Genomic DNA, 17,976 nt, shown 5'->3' on the forward strand with positions numbered 1-17,976 from the left:
GGTGGCGCCGTGGTTGAGAATCTGCCTGCTAATGCAGGGGACACGGGTTCGTGCCCTGGTCTGGGAAGATCCCACATGCCGCGGAGCAACTAGGCCCGTGAGCCACAACTACTGAGCCTGCGCATCTGGAGCCTGTGCTCCGCAACAGGAGAGGCCGTGACAGTGAGAGGCCCGCGCACCGCGATGAAGAGTGGCCCCCGCTCGCCACAACTAGAGAAAGCCCTCGCACGGAAACGAAGACCCAACACAGCAAAAATACATAAATTAATTAATAAACTCCTACCCGCAACATCCAAAAAAAAAAAAAAGCCTTAAAAAAACCCCAGAAAAACAGAAAAAACCATACAAATACTGCAAGAAAACACTGGTGAACTCTATAATCTGGAGAAAGACTTTTAATTATGATGCAAAAATCTATAGGCCATAAAGGAAAAATCATTAAATTTGACTACATAAAAAAGATATATGCTAAAATCACCAGAAGCAATGTCAGAAGACAGATGAGAAGCTGGGAGAAAATATGTGTGACATATCACAAAGACTAATTATGCTAATATATAAAGAGCACTTAAGAACCAAGAAGAAAAAGACCAAACAATTTTTAAAAACGAACAGAAGTCATGAGCAGGTCACAGGGTAAAAAATAAATCAGAAAGAGGCAATGGCTTTTAAACATATGAAAAGCATATGATGTTCAACCTCACTCACAGTAAGGGAAATGCTAATTAAACTACCTGAGACAATATTTTTCTGACCTATCAGATTGGTAAAAATCCGAAGATATCCAGGCATCACTGTTAGTAAGTCTGTGAAGAAGCACTCGGATATAGCTGGTGAGAGGAAGCAATTCCTAACAATTCCAATTTGACAATAACTAATAAAAATATATCTGTATTTAACTTCTGATCTAGCAATCCCATTCCTAAGAATCTAGGAATCATACAAAACAATATTCACACCAAGTTCTTGCTACTGAACGTGTGGTCTGTGACCCAGCAGCATCAGCTACACAGAGCGTGTTAGAAATGCAGCACCTCAGGATCTAGTGAACTGGAAGCTGCATTTTCTTTTAACACCTTGATTGCGGTGTCATTGCTTCACAGTGGTGTGTTAGTTGCTGCTGTATAACAAAGTGAATCAGTTATACATATACATATGTCCCCATATCTCCTCCCTCTTGCGTCTCCCTCCCCCCCCATCCCACCCCTCCAGGCGGTCACAAAGCACCGAGCTGATCTCCCTGTGCTATGCGGCTGCTTCCCACTAGCTATCTATTTTACGTTTGGTAGTATAGATACGTCCATGCCACTCTCTCACTTCGTCCCAGCTTTCCCTTCCCCCTCCCCATGTCCTCAATACCTGTTTTATTCCTTCCTTCCTTCCTGTATCCGAAATACTTTTTTTTTTAATTTATTTTTATATTTTTAACATCTTTATTGGAGTATAATTGCTTCACATTGGTGTGTTAGTTGCTGCTCTATAACAAAGTGAATCAGTTACACATATACATATGTCCCCATATCCCCTCCCTCTTGCGTCTCCCTCCCACCCTCCCTATCCCACCCCTCTAGGCAGTCACAGAGCACCGAGCTGATCTCCCTGTGCTATGCGGCTGCTTCCCACTAGCTATCTATTTTAGGTTTGGTAGCGCATATATGTCCATGCCACTCTCTCGCTTCGTCCCAGCTTACCCTTCCCCCTCCCCGTGTCCTCAAGTCCATTCTCTAGTAGGTCTGCGTCTTTGTTCCCGTCCTGCCCCTAGGTTCTTCAGAACCATTTGTTTTTTAGATTCCATATATAGGTGTTAGCATACGGTATTTGTTTTCTCTTTCTGACACACTTCGCTTTGTATGACAGTCTCTTACAATCATTATCTACAAATAACTCAATTTTGTTTCTTTTTATGGCTAATATTCCACTGTATAAATGTGCCCCATCGTCTTCATCCACTCATCTGCCGATGGACACTTAGGGTGCTTCCATGTCCTGGCTATCGTACATAGTGGAAGCCGCATTTCAACGACACCCTCAGACCGTCTGCACGTGCATTACAGTTTGAGAAGCCCCGCACTAGGTTTTATATGGCAGCGTTATTTGCAATGACGTAAGACTGGAAACAACCCAAATGGCCATCAGTGGCACACAATGAAATACAGTGCAGCCTTGAAAAAGAATAAGGATGATCTCTATGTGCCAAATTAAAAAGAGCTCCAAAATTAGTGTTAAGTGAAAAAAGCAAGTTGCAGAACTATCGACAGATAACGGATGGACAGATGGAGAGACAGAATGCTACCCTTTTGATAAGAAAGGAGTGGAATATATATACATATACTTTTTTTTTTTTAATCTGAAGAAACCTTGGAGGAAAGAACCAAGCCAAAAGTGATAATCTGAGATCACAGTATTGCAATTTGGGGCACACAGATTCGGGTAGGAACCCAAACCGAGTCACACTGGGAGTAGTAAAAGGAGTCAGGGGCTTTTAAAGGCACGGAAGGCAGGTTGCCGTACTAAGAATTTCAGCTGCCGATGGTGGCAGTAGCTAGTCTTGGCTGACCCTGACTGATCCCTAAGGCCATCACTAGAGGGAGGGGAAGGTCTTACTGTGACAAGTTGCAGGTTGTTCTTGCAGACTCCTTGGAGCTTTTGTGGTTCCGCCCAGTTCAAAGGTTTGTCATTCTACCTGGCGAGGCCGTGCATAAGTCCACCTCCGTGATGGCCTTCCAGCTCCATTTAAAACCCGGTGACATAGTGACTCAATTTTATTTCTCATGTCACAATATATTTATGTTGCTTATTTCTGCAAGAAGATAAGCTGGAAGGATAAAGCTCAGCTAATAAACTTGGGGTGAAAAGGACTGGAGAAGATAAGGGTAGAAGCGAGATATCTCGAACCTTCGTCAATGTTTACTACTCCAAAAATAAAATTAAAACAGTCACTCTGGGGGAGGGATGGCAGGGTTTGCTAGTGGGTAGAGGGGCCAGGACAGCCCTCCTGCAACAAAGACTTATCCGGCTCAGAGGCAAATATAGTGTCGATATTGAGAGCCCCTGGCTTAGGCTAAGGGCAGAAGAGGCACTAAACTACCTGAGGTTTACAAAATTGAACTTATCATTTTGAAGACGAGGATAGCATTTTCCCCACTGCAGTCACCCGAGCCCTTTCCGTTCTCCAAGACTGCTCCGAGGTGGCAGACCAGGATTCCATAGCATTTGTGTAATCTGTCGGTTCCCTGGAGTCCGATTCACACGGGTCGGATAACTGGGCCCTCTGCACACCCAGGAAGAGCGCGCTCTGCTCTGCGCTGTGCGACTCAAGCCCACGTGCCGGGGGGGGCACCTTTCTGGACTAAGACACAGCGACACCCTGGTCGCCCCACTGAAAGCCTCCGGAGAGCCGGGCCTTCGTTCCATCCACGCCCCAAGCGGCCCCGGGTACGCAGTCACCACCCTGGGAGCGGAAAGGACTCGGCGGCGCACCTGACGCACCTGGCGCCACTGGCGCCCCGCGCGGCCCCGCCCCGCCCCTCCCGCGCGGCCGCGCCTCCTGGCCGCGGTATTTGGGGCCCCCGGGGCCGTTGTCACCTCCGCTGCCGCCCCGCCCGCTCCGGCCGCGCGCCCGGTGAGTGTCCGGGGAGCTCGGGCCCTGGCGTTGGGCCTGCGCGCGAGGCGGGGAGGCGGGCGGGCGGCCGGGTCGTGACCGCTGAGGACCGGAGGGGTGGACGGGGGCGCGGGTCCAGCTGGGGTTCCCTTTCGGATCCGGCGGAAGTGACGGCGTGGTGAGTGTGGCGGCCGCCGCCGCCCGGGACGCAGAGGACCCTCGGTCACGGGCACGCTCGCATGGGGGCGGCGCCGAGCCTCCCCGGGGGCCACTCCTGGCCCCGCGCGCACAGGTGACCCCCCGCGGGCGGGCGCCGCAGGGCACCGGGCGTTGGGAGCCCGGGCGTGGGTGGGGCTGGGGCCCGAGAGAAGCCCGGGTGGCTGCCCAGGCGGCCCGGCTGCCCAGCGGTCTCCCGCCCACCGGGTGGCCGGCGCTCAGGCGCTTTCGGGGGCCTCAGTGAGGACCATTCCGGATCCTGGCACGTGTGTTGTTTGTTAAACTCGCGGCAGGCACGGTGTTGCAAGGTTCGGCATCTTCAGGGCTAAGAGGACCACCGGGGAGAGGCTTTAGTCATACCTGGGGTTGCGCGTGCTGGGTGAGGTCGGCTCTTCAGTTGCTTTCTTCCCCTTCCCCCCCCATAAAGCTCAGTTTTGAGGGAGAGAGTATGGAAAATTAGTCCTCACATGCCGCCAGGAATACGCGGGTGCTGGGGGAAGCTGGGTCAGTGTTGGCACGGCCCCTCCCGGCCCAGCTGGTGTACCTTATGGCCGAGTGGGGAGGGGGAGTGTGAAAAGTAGCCTCTGGACTGAGGTCCTGTGGCTGCGTGGCCGAGGCTCAGAGATGTGCCCCGGCAGCAGCAGGAAGGGCTGTGGTTCTCAGGGTTCTCGGTGTGTCCGGCTCTTCCCCCCCGCTCGTGAGTGCCTGCATCCCCGGCTTTAGGCCACCCCAGAGAAGGACCACAGTTTTAGTCATACTTGGTCATGTAAGCTGAGTATTTAAAAGCAATATATGAGGCCAGTTCCAATCCACGGCATTTTGTTACAGTTGAGCTTATTGTGGGTAACTCCAGCCAGCAACCATAGAGTGAAATTAGAGTGAATGGAATCACCATTCTTTTCTGTTTATACAAAGAGTGGCCTCCATCGCACCCAGTGTTTGTCGTTAGACCCCAGGGAAGGCCACACACCTTACACTGCCAAGCTTGCTGGACCTGAGATCAGGCCTGGACATCAGCAGAAAGAAAGGAACGCGTAGTTCTACCACCATTTATTGAATATACCCACTTGTGCCTCACAGTAAACCTGTAAAGTAGAAGGAATCATCCCGTTTATGTATTAGGCAACACACACACACACACACACACACACACACACACACACACACACACACACACACTCTCTCTCTCTCTCTCTCTCTCTCTCTCTCTCTCTCTCTCTCTCTCTCTCTGCCCCGGAGACCAGGTGGGGACAAAGCAGGAGCCCAGGTCTCCATTAAACCAATCTTTAATAGTAAATCCTCTCGGAAATTAAGGCATCCTAATCCAAGAAGACAAGAAGCACAATTAAATAGTGACACCTTAAAAAATTATTAAGACTTGATCAGTTGAATTAAACCAATTATGTACATTAACTGCCGAAGGTTACTGATGGTGCCACAGGGAAAAAATGGTGCCAAAGCTAGATTGGTTAGACTTGTTTTACACACACACACACACACACACACACACACACACACACACGGCATAGTTCATTAATGAAACCTTAATGCTGGTTTTTATGTTCATGATTAAATATATTTTAAAAGGCATATTGTTATTGAAGCTGTAAATAATTTTGAAATAGATGATGAATTTAGCAAGTGTGTGTGTGCATGTGTGTATACGAAGGACACTCTTGGCTGTCTTATCTACGGAAGCTAAAATGTAGGGGCTTGGAAAGCTGTTGATAGGTGTTGTGTTTGCTGTGTGATCCTGTGAAATGTGTATCGTTGTTACTGGTATGTGCATTGAATGGAGAAGAGCTATCCCTCAATATAAAAACCCCACTAGATTGTCTATAATTTTCTTTGATATCTGGAGTGTCTTCGTGGTAAACTGTTTGAATTTGGTCCTATTTTTCTTTCTTTTTTAGGATTAAGACCTCTTTAATCTTTTTATGATTAATTGTTAAGGATTTCTATATTATCGCAAAGTGATAATGAGAATCAGTTTATGATTATGTGGCAGGTTATTATCAAACAGACAAGAAGGATCTTGATAAATGGGACTCGGAGTTTGGACATTTATTTCACAATTAACAGAGGAACCGGGTAGTGGGCGAAGAAATGGCTTTTCATGTTTTTCTCTTGCTCACAAAAATAGTTTGTGGGTTTGTGACCATGTGGTTAGCATCTTCCTTTCATAAAACCCTGCTAAAACGACAATGAAAGAACCTTGTGAAGCATGAAAAACACAAGGACAGAGAAGGGAGAGAGGAGACAGAGAGTGGACAAGACAGGTCAGAGGTTTCGGAGGAGGGAAGTGACCAGGGGAGGGGCTGAGTGCCGAGGAGGGGAAACAGACCAGAAGGGGCGGACAGGCTCAACGTTGGGGCCCGAGCGCCAGCAAAGGCAGGGGTGGAGTGCAGGGCTGCAAATGGGGCCTGGGTAGAAAGCGTGTCCACAGACTGATGTGACCCCCACAGGCCATCTACTCTGCGGCGGACAGCCACCCTCCCTGCCTTACCCAGAGCCCAGTAGGAGATCAGGTCTCACCCCTTCAGGATCTGATGCGCAAACTCAGGGACCCCCAGGCATTGGACTGAGAGGAGGGGATTATGGGTCCCGTAGAAACCCCCCAGCCCCTACCCTGCCTGCAGCCAGACCAGGGGGCTCCTCCATTTGCTGGTTGCTCAGTAAAAAAAAGCTACTGACCCCTTTATCGCACACATCCTGTCATGTGAGCAGTTTCCAACCTCGTTTTGTGTTTCCCTCTTAAATATGACTGACATCCCAGGATTGTCAAGCATTTGTGGAAAGCCTGTGTATGAAAGAGACCCAAATAATATAAACACCAGCACAATAGCAGAAGACCCCAGGAGAAGAGAGACGATACAGGGAGCAGAAGACAACACCACAGACTGTGATTGACGTTCTCCAGGGAACTGGCGGGGGGGAGGCAGTAAAGAAGGAACAGCAGAGAACAAGGAGTCTTTAGGAATTAAAGATACGATGGCTGAGACTGGAAAAAATCAGTAGAAAGATTGCAAGAGAAAATCATGAGTATCTTCCAGAAAATGGAACAAAACGTCATTGTGATGGAAAATGCAAGAGAGGGGGGTAGATGAGAGCAGAGCTCTCTACTGCACGCAGAGAGCAGAGAGCAGCCGTGCGATCCCAGTGCCCGACAGATATCACCTGTGCCTGCCACTCGTGCAGGTATGAGGCCCAGAAAAAGAGAACAGTCGGTCTGCAGGGAACTGACAAGTGCCTTAAAAGTTCCCAGAGAGGGACTTCCCTGGCAGTCCAGCGGTTAAGACTCTGCGCTTCCAATGCAGGGGGCCCAGGTTCGATCCCTGGTTGGGGAGCTAAGATCCCACATACCTCACGGTGTGGCCAAAAAATGGGGGAAAAAAAAAGTTCAGTTCCCAGAGAGGAAGGGAAATTTTCTTGATTTGCTAGACTGAAGGGGCCCACCAAGTGCACGGCAAAATGAGTGAACGGGGCCCATCGATGTTGGCTGCCAAGCCGTCAATCATATGGGATGGGAGGATAAAGACATTTTCAGACATGCGAGAAGTCAAAGTGTGTGTATTCTGTCTTAGAAAGCTATTGGACGATTCGCTTCATCAAAGAAGGGAGTAAACCATGAAGCAGGAAGACATTGGGCCCAAAGGAGTGTCTGGGGGCTCAGCAGTGCTCAGGCTGAAGAGCAGTGAGTCCGCAGTGGAACCGTGGGGACGGCGTGGCTGGCAGACAGTGGGATCCACACATCGGTACAACCGAATAGGAGGCTGGGACCACTGCAGCCCGGGTGGGCGTCTCTGAGTTCAGCTGTGTTTGAGGAAGGTCGGGGGCGGGGCGGTGGAGGAAAAGTTGACGTGCTGTCTCCCCTTCACAGCGCAGTGTGTGAGGGGCTTGGGAGGAAGCATCTGCCCAGCTTCGCCGCAGCAGCACCAAGACTCACGCGCTCCTTGAGGAGTCAAGGGTTCGGTTTTGTGCTTTACAACTTTTCCATGAAGCCAAGAGAGGGCCTGACACTTGGTGTCTTTGGACTGGGGAAAAAACTCAAAATGGATGTAAGACCTTGTTGTTGCTGTAAAGGGAGGGTGTTGGAGATCAACATCTCAGAATAAAGTAGATTAAAGAGAAGCCCACTAGCCCCCACTTGTAACGATTTGAGCACCAAGAAGAAAACAGACGTCGACTCATTGAAATACCTTGTTTGTAAAAGATCATGAGTCTATTAATAAGCTCGGATGAGGCAGACAAGGTGAGCTGAAAAAGGCACAAGAGAGCTTCAGTCCTGTTTCAGTATTTTGGGGTGGCCAGCCCCAACCCCGTCAGAACACAGGTTATCTGGTATGTCCCCTTCCTCATGGAGGGAGCAGAAATCAGGTAACTGACCCAGGATGCCAGAGCTGGGGCTGTGAACCTGGCCTCCGTGCCTCTTCCTCTGAGTCTCCTGCCTTGTTTTTCCCAGTTCAGTGTTTAAGACCAAAGCCGCTTTCTGTTTTAGAACTATTGATCTTTCACCTCCAGTTCCCTTCACACAATACACAGAAGTACACTGATTTCTCCGCGGCCCCAGTAGATGCCGTGGGCTGGCCAGGCCAGTGCTTTCCTGGGCGGGGGGTGGCGGCGATGAGGGCAGGTGTGCTTTTCGAGATCAGTGACAGAAAAGTCAGAGCCTGAAACAAATTTGCCGGACGTTACCAGAGACAGGGTGCTTTGTTAATGGCGTCTCTCAGGTTGGCATTTCCGTTTGAATCAACACTCCTTCAACATCTGAGGGAGAAGTGCGTGCAGATGGCGAAATAGAGTCTTGGATGGGTGGGGAGGGGGCTCGTGGGACATCTCCTTGGCCAGGTGACCTTGCAGCAGACCTAACACACACAGGGCCCTACAGCCCTGTCCTTCCTCAGTTCATGGAGGGCCCTGGGGCTGCAGCGTCTCCTGGTAGACTGGCCGTCTTGGTGGCCCTGTCCCCAGGCCAGAGGATGACCTGTGCGGTGTGTGTGTGTTGGGGGGGGGGCCTGAGTCGTGACATCTGACTGCATCAGGGATGCTGGAGGCTGTGCTTCTTGCGTGAGTCCCCAAGTGCCCTCGTCCAGAGCCGGGCAAGGAGGGCCTGGGCCTGGGGGGCAGCAAGGGCCTGGGGACAGGGCCTTTGGTTTGGGCTTTGGCACAAGCTGAGGCCTCATAGAAGGAGCACTGGACGTCAGAGGTGTTTGTTTTTAAGGCTTTCGTGCCTCTTTGTATGTGATTTGATCTGTCTTTTACCTTAAGGCTTCAGGTTACCCTAAATGGGGGCCTTGCTCCCGCATTACAGAAACATTCAACCATCTTTTCTTGTGTAACTGTGTCGTTGGATTTATCATTTTGAATGACTTTTAAATTATGAAATAATACATATAGGCCCTTAAACACACCAGACAATACAGAAATGAAAGCAAAGGCGAATAGCTCCTTCCCCGATTCCGCCCCCAGCAGGTACCCAGGATGGGGGCCCTCCCGCTCCCTCGCTGTGCTATCCGCGCTGTGCTATCTAACACTGTTCACTAAGTGTTAGAAACCCACAAAATAATGCTGAGGGCCCCCGCAAGAGAAATCGAGTTTTGTGCCTGTACCTATTTGCTCGCTGAACCAGTGTCAGCGGTAACTTTTAACAGCAGGTGAGACACGGCCGACGCGTAGCCTAGATTTACGCGACGCTGATTTCAAATCCATCGTTTCAGACTCGCCGCCATGGATGCTCTGTTGGAAGCGAACGGCACCTTTGCCTTGACCCTTCTGAAACATCTGGGTGAAGACAGCTCGCAGAATGTGTTTATCTCACCCATAAGCATCTCCTCTGCCCTGGCCATGGTCCTCATGGGGGCACAGGGAGACACCGCGGCCCAGATGTCCCAGGTACGTACCTGAAACCAGTTCCGGGCGATGGCAAATGCTGTTACTTTCTCAGTTGAGTTGGTCCTCCGTGTTTCACATCCCAAAGGCCTTGCTCTTGACACATAACCCCCTCTGTGCTGCCCCGTCCCCTGGGCCTCCCACACCATGTCTCTTTGGCAGGTGGCCGGGCCTTCCTGACAGCTCAGTACCTGACTTCCAGGAGGACACGCCTGAATGAGCAAGTGCTCATCCAGCCTCTGCTCTGATGCGCTGGCCAAGGCCCGGCTGGCGAGGCCAGTCCTGCAGTGAAGCCCAGACCAGCCCGAGGCAGGCTGCGCGGGGCATGAAGGTCCAGCTCCTGGGGCCACCGATGGCAGCCATAGTGTGTCCTCTGGCCCCGCCCAGCATTCACAGCCCGCCCAAGGCCCAGGGTCTCATCCCTTCTTGGGGCCGGGCTTGGGCTCCAAGTCCAGGAGGAACAGGGCTGTTGAGGCTCCTGGGTGCCGAGCTCTGTGAACTAAAGGCCGCCCCACTCCTGGCACACCCGGGAGAGGCAGGGAGGGACCACCCTGCGCGTGGGGGGGCGCCAGCCTGCTCAGGCTGACCAGGCCCAGGCTGAGTGGCCTAAGCAGGAGCAGCTTCCTTCCTCGCAGCTCTGGAGGCTGGGTGTCTGGGATCCAGGCTGCTTCTGAACCGTGTGGGTCTCTAATAGCAGCTTCAATTCTGCTTCCCTGAGCAGGGGCGCGGGCACAGGCTCGTGAGGCAGGGCTCCGTTGGGCTGGGGGACGATGTCCTGAAGCCCGTTGTCTGGCTGAGAGGCTCTTGGGGCCCTGCCTCAATCTCCAAGGTTTAACAAGTGTCCTGATCCTGCCCCTGAGGCCTGTGCTTTGCGTTTGACCTTTGCCCTGAGGCCATCACTTACTTTCAGAATCGTTCGCTGGCTGGAGAGGCTGGGAGGGAGAAGCAGTCTCTCTTTCCACCCAGCAAGTCCTGGGTTGCAAATATTTCCTTGCAATTCTGCTTGACAATGAAATAGCTCCCTCTTCAGCTCGTCTTTCTCTTCCCTCACGCTTTCCCAGGCGGCTACCGATGCCGCATTCTTCCCGGGCATCTCCTTACGATTCCCCGGGGAGAGGGCCAGCCTTCCCGCGGCTGCAGGTGGCAGTGGTGTCTGCACTGTCCTCCCAGCCTCAGCCAGCTGCTGGGTCCAAAGCCAGCGCCCACGTTCTAGCTTTGTGTTACAGGAGAACCATGCCTGGACGGCTGCCTGGACCTTCTATGGCTGCAAAAGAAACAGCCCCGCAGCTGAGTGGCTGGGAATGACGATGGTAGCTTTTCAGCCTCTGGCCTGGCCCCATGGTGCCCGCTGGGCTCACTCGTGATCTAGGAAGGGCCCTGGTGCTGGCTGTTGGCTGGGGCCTCCGTCCTCCCACAAGGAGCTCTCCCCGAGCAGTGTCAGCTCCCCAGGGCTGTCCGCGACGCCCCCAACGGGTAGCGGGGACTTTCCTAGACCGTGAGGGCTGGGGGACGAGACAGCGAATATGGAGCTGCCGGGCCGTTTTCGGCCCAGGCCTGGAAGAGTCACCTCTGCTGTGTTCTGCTGGTCAGAGCACGTCCCAGGGCCAGCCCAGACCCGAGGACGCGGCGTGTGTGTGCGGAGACGGGAGGCCTGGCGGGCAGCCTTGTCTGCAGACAGACCACAGGAGTGGGCGCGCAGAACTGAGCTTGCAAAGGGGCATTTCTGCTCCTGCCGTCACTGCTCGGACTCCCTGCGGGAGGGAGGCCGGGTGGCTTCCAGGAAGCATTGTGTCTTTAACTGGGTGAATCTCGTTTTAAGCTGCAGTGAGGATCAGTGTGGCCCTTAGGCTGACTTTAGTGTTGTATCCATTTCCTGTAGTCAGGGCACACGGAAGTTGTGTATTTTTATCTGTTTTTGATTTCAGGCACTTTCTCTAAGCAGAAGCAGTGGCAGAGGTGGAGACGTCCACCAGGATTTCCAGAACCTCCTCACCGAAGTTAACAGGACCGGCACACAGTACTTGCTCAGAACCGCCAACAGGCTCTTTGGAGAGAAGACTTATGATTTCCTCCCAGTAAGTCATACTCGCTGCTTTTACTAAGAAGGTAGAGACCAAGGCGGCGGGGAGGTGGCTGGGGGGACCTTGTGGTGCAGCAGAGGGCCTGTGGGCTGAGACGCACACGGGTGGGGTGACGCAGGACCCCGCGCACTGCCGTCCGCGATGGCAACCACTGGACACGCAGCTACTTATGTCCCAGTGGCGTTAATTCAATGCAGGTGAAGTGAAGTATTCAGTCCTCCGGTGGCACCAGCCGCAGTCCAGGTGCCCGTGGCCGCAGGTGGCGCCCTTCTGAACGGTGTGGATTTAGGACCTCACCACGAGCGCTGAGGAAGCGGTGGCGTGGGGTGCAGGTTTCCCATGTTACTGTGGGACAACGGGCCCTGGTTCACGGCCGGCGGTTCCGAAACACCAAGGGAGCCGTGGCCCTCACCATGGTAGGAGCCCACTGGGCACGGCCGTGGCCCTGCAGTTGCTGCGTCTCAGTGCCAGTGTCCTGACCTCGCTGGTGCGGCGTCCATGGCATTTATTTGGCATCCAGACCATGACTTTTCTTAGTTTGTATTTATTATTAAATGGAGCTGAAGACTGAGAAAGGATTTAAGGTTAATTCCTCGCGTTCATTTGTACATTCCATACGTAAACCATAAAATTATCAACGTTCTGATCTGCTGTGGTGAGGAAGTAGGCTCTTGGCGTTGATTGTTTTTGTAGCCACGCGATTATGTTGCTCTGTGTCTCCTAGTCTTTCAAAGATGCCTGCCGCAAGTTCTACCAAGCGGAGATGGAAGAGCTGGACTTTATCAGCGCTGCGGAGGAATCCAGGAAACACATAAACACCTGGGTGGCCCAAAGGACAGAAGGTGAAGATACGTTGTTATTTCTGCTTTCCTGCTATTTTCTAATTCATTTTATTGGAGTATAGTTGATTTACAGCGTGGTGGTAGTTTCAGGTGTACAGCAAAGCGAATCAGTTATACCTATACATAGATCCACTCTTTTTTAGATTCTTTTCCCATATAGGTCATTACAGAGTATTCAGTCGAGTTCCCTGTGCTGTACAGGAGATGTTTTCATAGTATTTTAATTAATCTTATTGTCAGTTCCTTCACAAGAACATCAAATGTAAACAGGAATGATTTTTTTTTCTCTGAATAACTGTAAACTTTAAAAATGTACTTTTGAAATACAATCAGTGTATAATTATTTTCTCTAGCTTTTTCCCTCTCCTCATCAATGTTTGGTGCACCTCTTCCAGAACAATCTTTTTTTTTTTTTTTTTTTGCGGTACGCGGGCCTCTCACTGTTATGGCCCCTCCCGCCGCGGAGCACAGGCTCCGGATGCGCAGGCTCAGCGGCCATGGCTCACGGGCCCAGCCGCTCCACGGCAGGTGGGATCCTCCCGGACGGGGGCACGACCCTGTGTCCCCTGCATGGCACGCGGACTCTCAACCACTGTGCCACCAGGGAAGCCCCAGAACAATCTTCACTTTAATTTTGTTGTTGTCGTTGTTCATGTTAATATAATCTTTATCTTCACAAATAGTGTAAAGAAAAATTTGGTTGCAGGTCTCAAGCTGCCTGCCTGTCCATCACCGCTTATGCTCTGCGGGTGACTGAGCGTCATTGCAGGACACTTGGTTAAGTCCTCAGCCACCTGCGGCTCTTAATTTAAATGTTCTCCACACAAGCTACAGCCTCTCACCTTCAGGACAATCCCCTGAAGCGTAGGCATCCAACATTCCTTTCTCTCCCGCTGGGAATTATCCTGCACATGTTACTTTGTTCATTTTTATGTTTTATTCAACCGGTGGTGTTTTTCTGACCAGAGCTTTAAAAGTTTTTGTCGCTGCCTTTGTTTTAGGGGCCGGTCTCCCTGTACATGGTTGTTTGGAGGACGGCGAGCCCCTTGGTCTGTGCACTTGACCCCTCAAGAAGACGGCCCAGTGAATGTCGTCCCGATGCCTCCGTCAGGAAGCCCTTTAGCTAACTGGTTCTTTAATTCTTCTTTTCAGGAAACATTATAGACCTGCTGTCTCCAGGTTCAGTGGACTCCATGACTTCTCTGGTTCTCGTGAACGCCATCTACTTCAAAGGAAACTGGGAGAATCAGTTTAACAAACAGCACACCAAGGAAAGGCCATTCAAAGTCAGCAAGGTGAATATGGGTATTTCGCAATAACAGAGGAGGTTCTTGGAAACAGTCCCTGTGTTCACATTGGTTTATAGAACGTGCGAGAAGGCTGACCTCAAGTAACTGGTGCTTCGTGTGGCCTTAGGCAGCCCAGCATCCGGTCTCCCAGCAAACCTGGGGCCTTCTTCTCGCCCTGCCCGCCCCCCCACTGTGTCATCGAACGTGGTCCATGCTGCCGCTGGGCATTCTGTCTGTATCGCACATCCCACGGTGTAGCTCTCAGGCTGAGGGTTCTTCCTGGCTTCCCAGAACTTTTGAGGTCAAGTTCAAACTCCAGACTATGGCATGTGAAGCTCTTTGTGGCCCCGGATCCTACCCATGTCTCTGTCTTCATTCTGTCAGTACCTGTATATCCCCCTTTCCTCTCCAGCGGCGTCTGGAAGCCTCCCTAGCAGTGCCCCCAGCCCGGTTTCTGTACCCCTCCTCTGAGCTCTCACAGAGAGCTGTGGCACCGATCTCCCGGGACCCCTCTAGCCCCTGTGCAAATGCAGGACCAGAGAGGTCACTTGGGAGTTGTCACGATGACCAGGGCTGGGCTGACAGCAGCGGGGGTGGGAAGCACAAGCTTTGTGTCTTAAAGGTGGAGCCAGGGCTTCCCTGGTGGCGCAGTGGTTGAGAGTCCGCCTGCCGATGCAGGGGACACGGGTTCGTGCCCCGGTCCGGGAGGATCCCACATGCCGCGGAGCGGCTGGGCCCGTGAGCCATGGCCGCTGAGCCTGCACATCCGGAGCCTGTGCTCCGCGGCGGGAGGGGCCGCAGCGGTGAGAGGCCCGCGTACCGCAAAAAAAAAAAAAAAAAAAAGTGGAGCCAGCGCGGTTTGTAATGAGTCAGATGTGAGTGTGAAGGACGGGGGCCAAGGACACTCCAGGGTTTTTGACCCCGGGATGAATGGTGTTGCCATCAGCCAAGATGGGGAAAATTATAGATGGAGCAGCCGTGGAGGGGAACACGAGGAGCCAGCGTGAGAGGTGACACTGGAGGTTTCTGTTATGTCCAGATGCACGTGTTGAGTAGGCAGTAAAATTTATGCCTCTGGAGTATCGGGGGGAGGTCCCGGCCAGGAATATAAATGTGGGAATTCTGTTTAAAGTCACGGGACTGAGATCACCGCAGAAAAGCAGCACGAGGCCTGAGCCCTGGGTGCCCCAGGGTTTGGAGGCGGAAGCAGTGAAGGTGAGCTGGCAAGAGGGAGGGGACCGGTGTGGTGTCTGGAAGCCAACAAAGTGTTCCTGGGGCCCAGAGGGGCCGGCTCTGCTGACTCGTCCAGTGTCTTGTTCCAACTTCTTGTTTATCCATTCCTTTACAGAATGTGGAGAAGCCTGTGCAAATGATGTTTAAGAAATCCACCTTTAAGATGACCTACATCGAAGAGATATCCACGAAGATTCTCGTGCTTCCCTACGTCGGCAGCGAGCTCAACATGATCGTCATGCTTCCCGATGAAAACACCGATTTGAAAACGGTAACTAAGCGGGAACCGCGCCGTGGGGGAAGGGGGTCCCGTCTGAATCCCCGCCCGGCAGGCTCCCCGCCTCCCAGCAGGAACCCTTTCTGCAGCCGGCACAGCTCCCCTGGCCGCCCCCTCGAACCCACGGTGCGGTGCGTGTGGGCCACGGCAGACGGTCCCACTGGGCAGCGTTGCTCTGGACCCGAAGCCCTTCTACTCACCTCTTCTAGGTGGAAAAGGAACTCACTTATGAGAAATTCGTCGAGTGGACGAGGCCGGACCTGCTGGATGAGGAGGAGGTGGAGGTGTCCCTGCCCAGGTTTAAGCTGCGGGAGAGCTACGACCTGGAGGGCGTGCTCCGAGCCCTGGGCGTCACCGACGCCTTCGAGGGCGCCAGGGCCGACTTCTCCGCGATGTCGGCCCAGAGCAACCTGTGCCTGTCCCGGGTCGTGCACAAGGCCTTTGTGGAGGTCGACGAGCAGGGCACGGAGGCGGCCGCCGCCACCGCCGCAGTCCTGATGCTGCGCTGCGCCAGGATCACCCCCAGGTTCTGTGCCGACCACCCTTTCCTCTTCTTTATCCAGCACAGCAAGACCCGCGGGCTTCTGTTCTGCGGCCGGCTCAGCTGCCCGTGAGGAGGCGGCGGCCGCGGGCAGCCCCGCTGGGTCCTGCCGGCCCGCTTTCCCGGGTACTCCGTGACGCACCTGCGACCCAAAGTGGCCTTGGCGACAGTCCAGAAATAAAGGGGCTGATCGAGAACGCCTGTGTCTGTGTGTTCGCATGTCCCGTGCCCCCTAGGACCTGCGTTGCCGTTCGGGGGAGGGCGGTCACGCCCGGCAAGTGCCCCTGCTCTGAGGGGCGCCCCTCGCCCTCCACGTCCAGGCCCTCGGGGAGAGCAGGTGCTTCTTCCCTCCTCTGCTCAGGGGCCCCTGTTTGCGAGAGAACAGAGGGAAGCAGAGGCTGCGGCAGCCACGGGGAGCAGGCTGCAGAGACCCTCAGCGGGGCTCTGTTCCAAGAACCCCGCTGTTGTGAGCCCTCCAGAAACCAGCATAGAGGCGGGGAGAGCCAGTGACCCAGACCCGTGAGAAGTCAGTCCCATTTCCCGCTGTGTCTGCACTTCGAGGCGTCTGCGGTCACAGACCTCTTCAGATGCACAGCCACCCACTTTCCCTGAAAGTGCTTAATTGCCACCAGGGGCCAGAGACGAGCAGACAAGTCCTGTTCACAGTAGCGGGAGAGTTTAAGACCGCTTTATGGATACACGCCAGGCGACTTTCTATCCTGCTGCAAGTACTAGAGATAAAGAGGGGGCTAAGGTTTCTGCGGCCACTTGCGTTACCTGCTGGAGACGCGATCCCGGCTCTCAGCTGACGCTGTGGTTCAGGTGGAGAGCTGTGCCGTGTTCCAGGCCAGCCACCAGGCCTCCTCCGCTGCCCTGACTGCCGTCATTAGGAGCTGGGCTCCCGCTAACATAACGATGCGATGCATATTTCATTCTGCCTCCAGTCTGCTTTCCCTGTTGAGCCCAAGCCAGCGACTTAGCCGTGGGGAGAGACAGACTGAGGAGACGTTGCCATTTTGAGTGGGATGTGTGAGAAGGGGAAGGGCCGTGTCGTCAGCGCCATCTCCCTGCCCCGCACAGCTCTGTTTGTACCTGCGGCGTGTAGCGCAGTGGTCTGACCATCCAGGTATCGAGGCATCTGTCCTTCCTTTCCCTGGATGAGAACCCTCGGGCCCATCAGCAGGAAGTTGTGAAAACGAACGCAGTGGTCCCGTCTGTCGCAGACCTATAATACAGGTAGACCTCTGCCAGGTGAAGTCCTAACACACGTGGAATAAACCATGTGCTGCTGCTCGAAGGGGCTCTTGGGTCCCGCTGAGTTGTTCCACTTTGTCTGTCGGTCAAATGGCCTTTGAAAAGTTATCCCCCAACGTATGATTTTAGTAAAAGGCACAGCCACCTGAATAATGCTCCCACGTCTTTTATGAAATTCCACCAGAAGACAGTTCCATTACGTTGTGCAATGTTTCTTGTAAGGACCTAGAACATAAAATCCTCCCGGGATTTAAGTCTGGGAAAGCGTTGGTCTCACCCCTTCACAAATGTTTGCTGAGCACCTGCTTAACATTGACGATTTTACTTAATCCTCAGCAAGGAGTAAGCCCGGGGGATCTGAGGTCCAGGGGGCGTCAAGTAACTTGAACAAATTCTTGCAGCTGGCCAAGCGGTAGAGCCAAGGTCTCGGGCCAGTACTGACAGCTCCACATCTGGCCTTTCAGAGGGGCCACAGGACCACGGTCACAGAGGGGTCCAGGCAGGGGATTCGTGGAGGCCCAGGGCCTGTAGGCAGTGGCTGGACGCCAGAGCCTGGGTGGAAGGGGATGGAGGAGGGGGGCTTGTGCACAAGATGACCCTAATCTCACACTGACTAGTGGGCAGCACGGGGCCGGGGCCCCAGGACTTGCCTAGGGCATCCCTGCCAGGTGGGGACGGGGAACAGGGAGGGGTTGGGGAGTCCCGGGAAGGGCGGGCACAGGAGCTGGGGTTTGGGTGCCCCTGCAGAGGGCT

General features: G+C 53.3%; 1 protein-coding gene across 2 annotated transcripts; it reads left to right on the plus strand.

Annotated features, from left to right (window-relative positions):
- Positions 1–3,466: 3,466 nt before the first annotated feature.
- On the plus strand, positions 3,467–16,166 carry LOC132527767 (serpin B6-like). Of its 2 annotated transcripts, none has more exons than XM_060163799.1 (7): positions 3,467–3,622; positions 9,535–9,709; positions 11,632–11,781; positions 12,512–12,629; positions 13,782–13,924; positions 15,267–15,422; positions 15,638–16,166. In XM_060163799.1, the coding sequence occupies exons 2-7, from the start codon at positions 9,545–9,547 to the stop codon at positions 16,040–16,042; spliced, it is 1,137 nt and encodes a 378-aa protein (XP_060019782.1). In that variant the 5' UTR covers positions 3,467–3,622; positions 9,535–9,544; the 3' UTR covers positions 16,043–16,166. The 2 variants fall into 2 exon arrangements, with proteins under 2 accessions (XP_060019782.1, XP_060019781.1); XM_060163798.1 differs by lacking the exon at positions 3,467–3,622 and adding an exon at positions 3,735–3,893.
- The last annotated feature ends 1,810 nt before the right edge of the window (positions 16,167–17,976 follow it).

Source organism: Lagenorhynchus albirostris, chromosome 10 (genome assembly GCF_949774975.1).
Source record: "Lagenorhynchus albirostris chromosome 10, mLagAlb1.1, whole genome shotgun sequence".
Lineage (NCBI taxonomy): Eukaryota > Metazoa > Chordata > Mammalia > Artiodactyla > Delphinidae > Lagenorhynchus > Lagenorhynchus albirostris.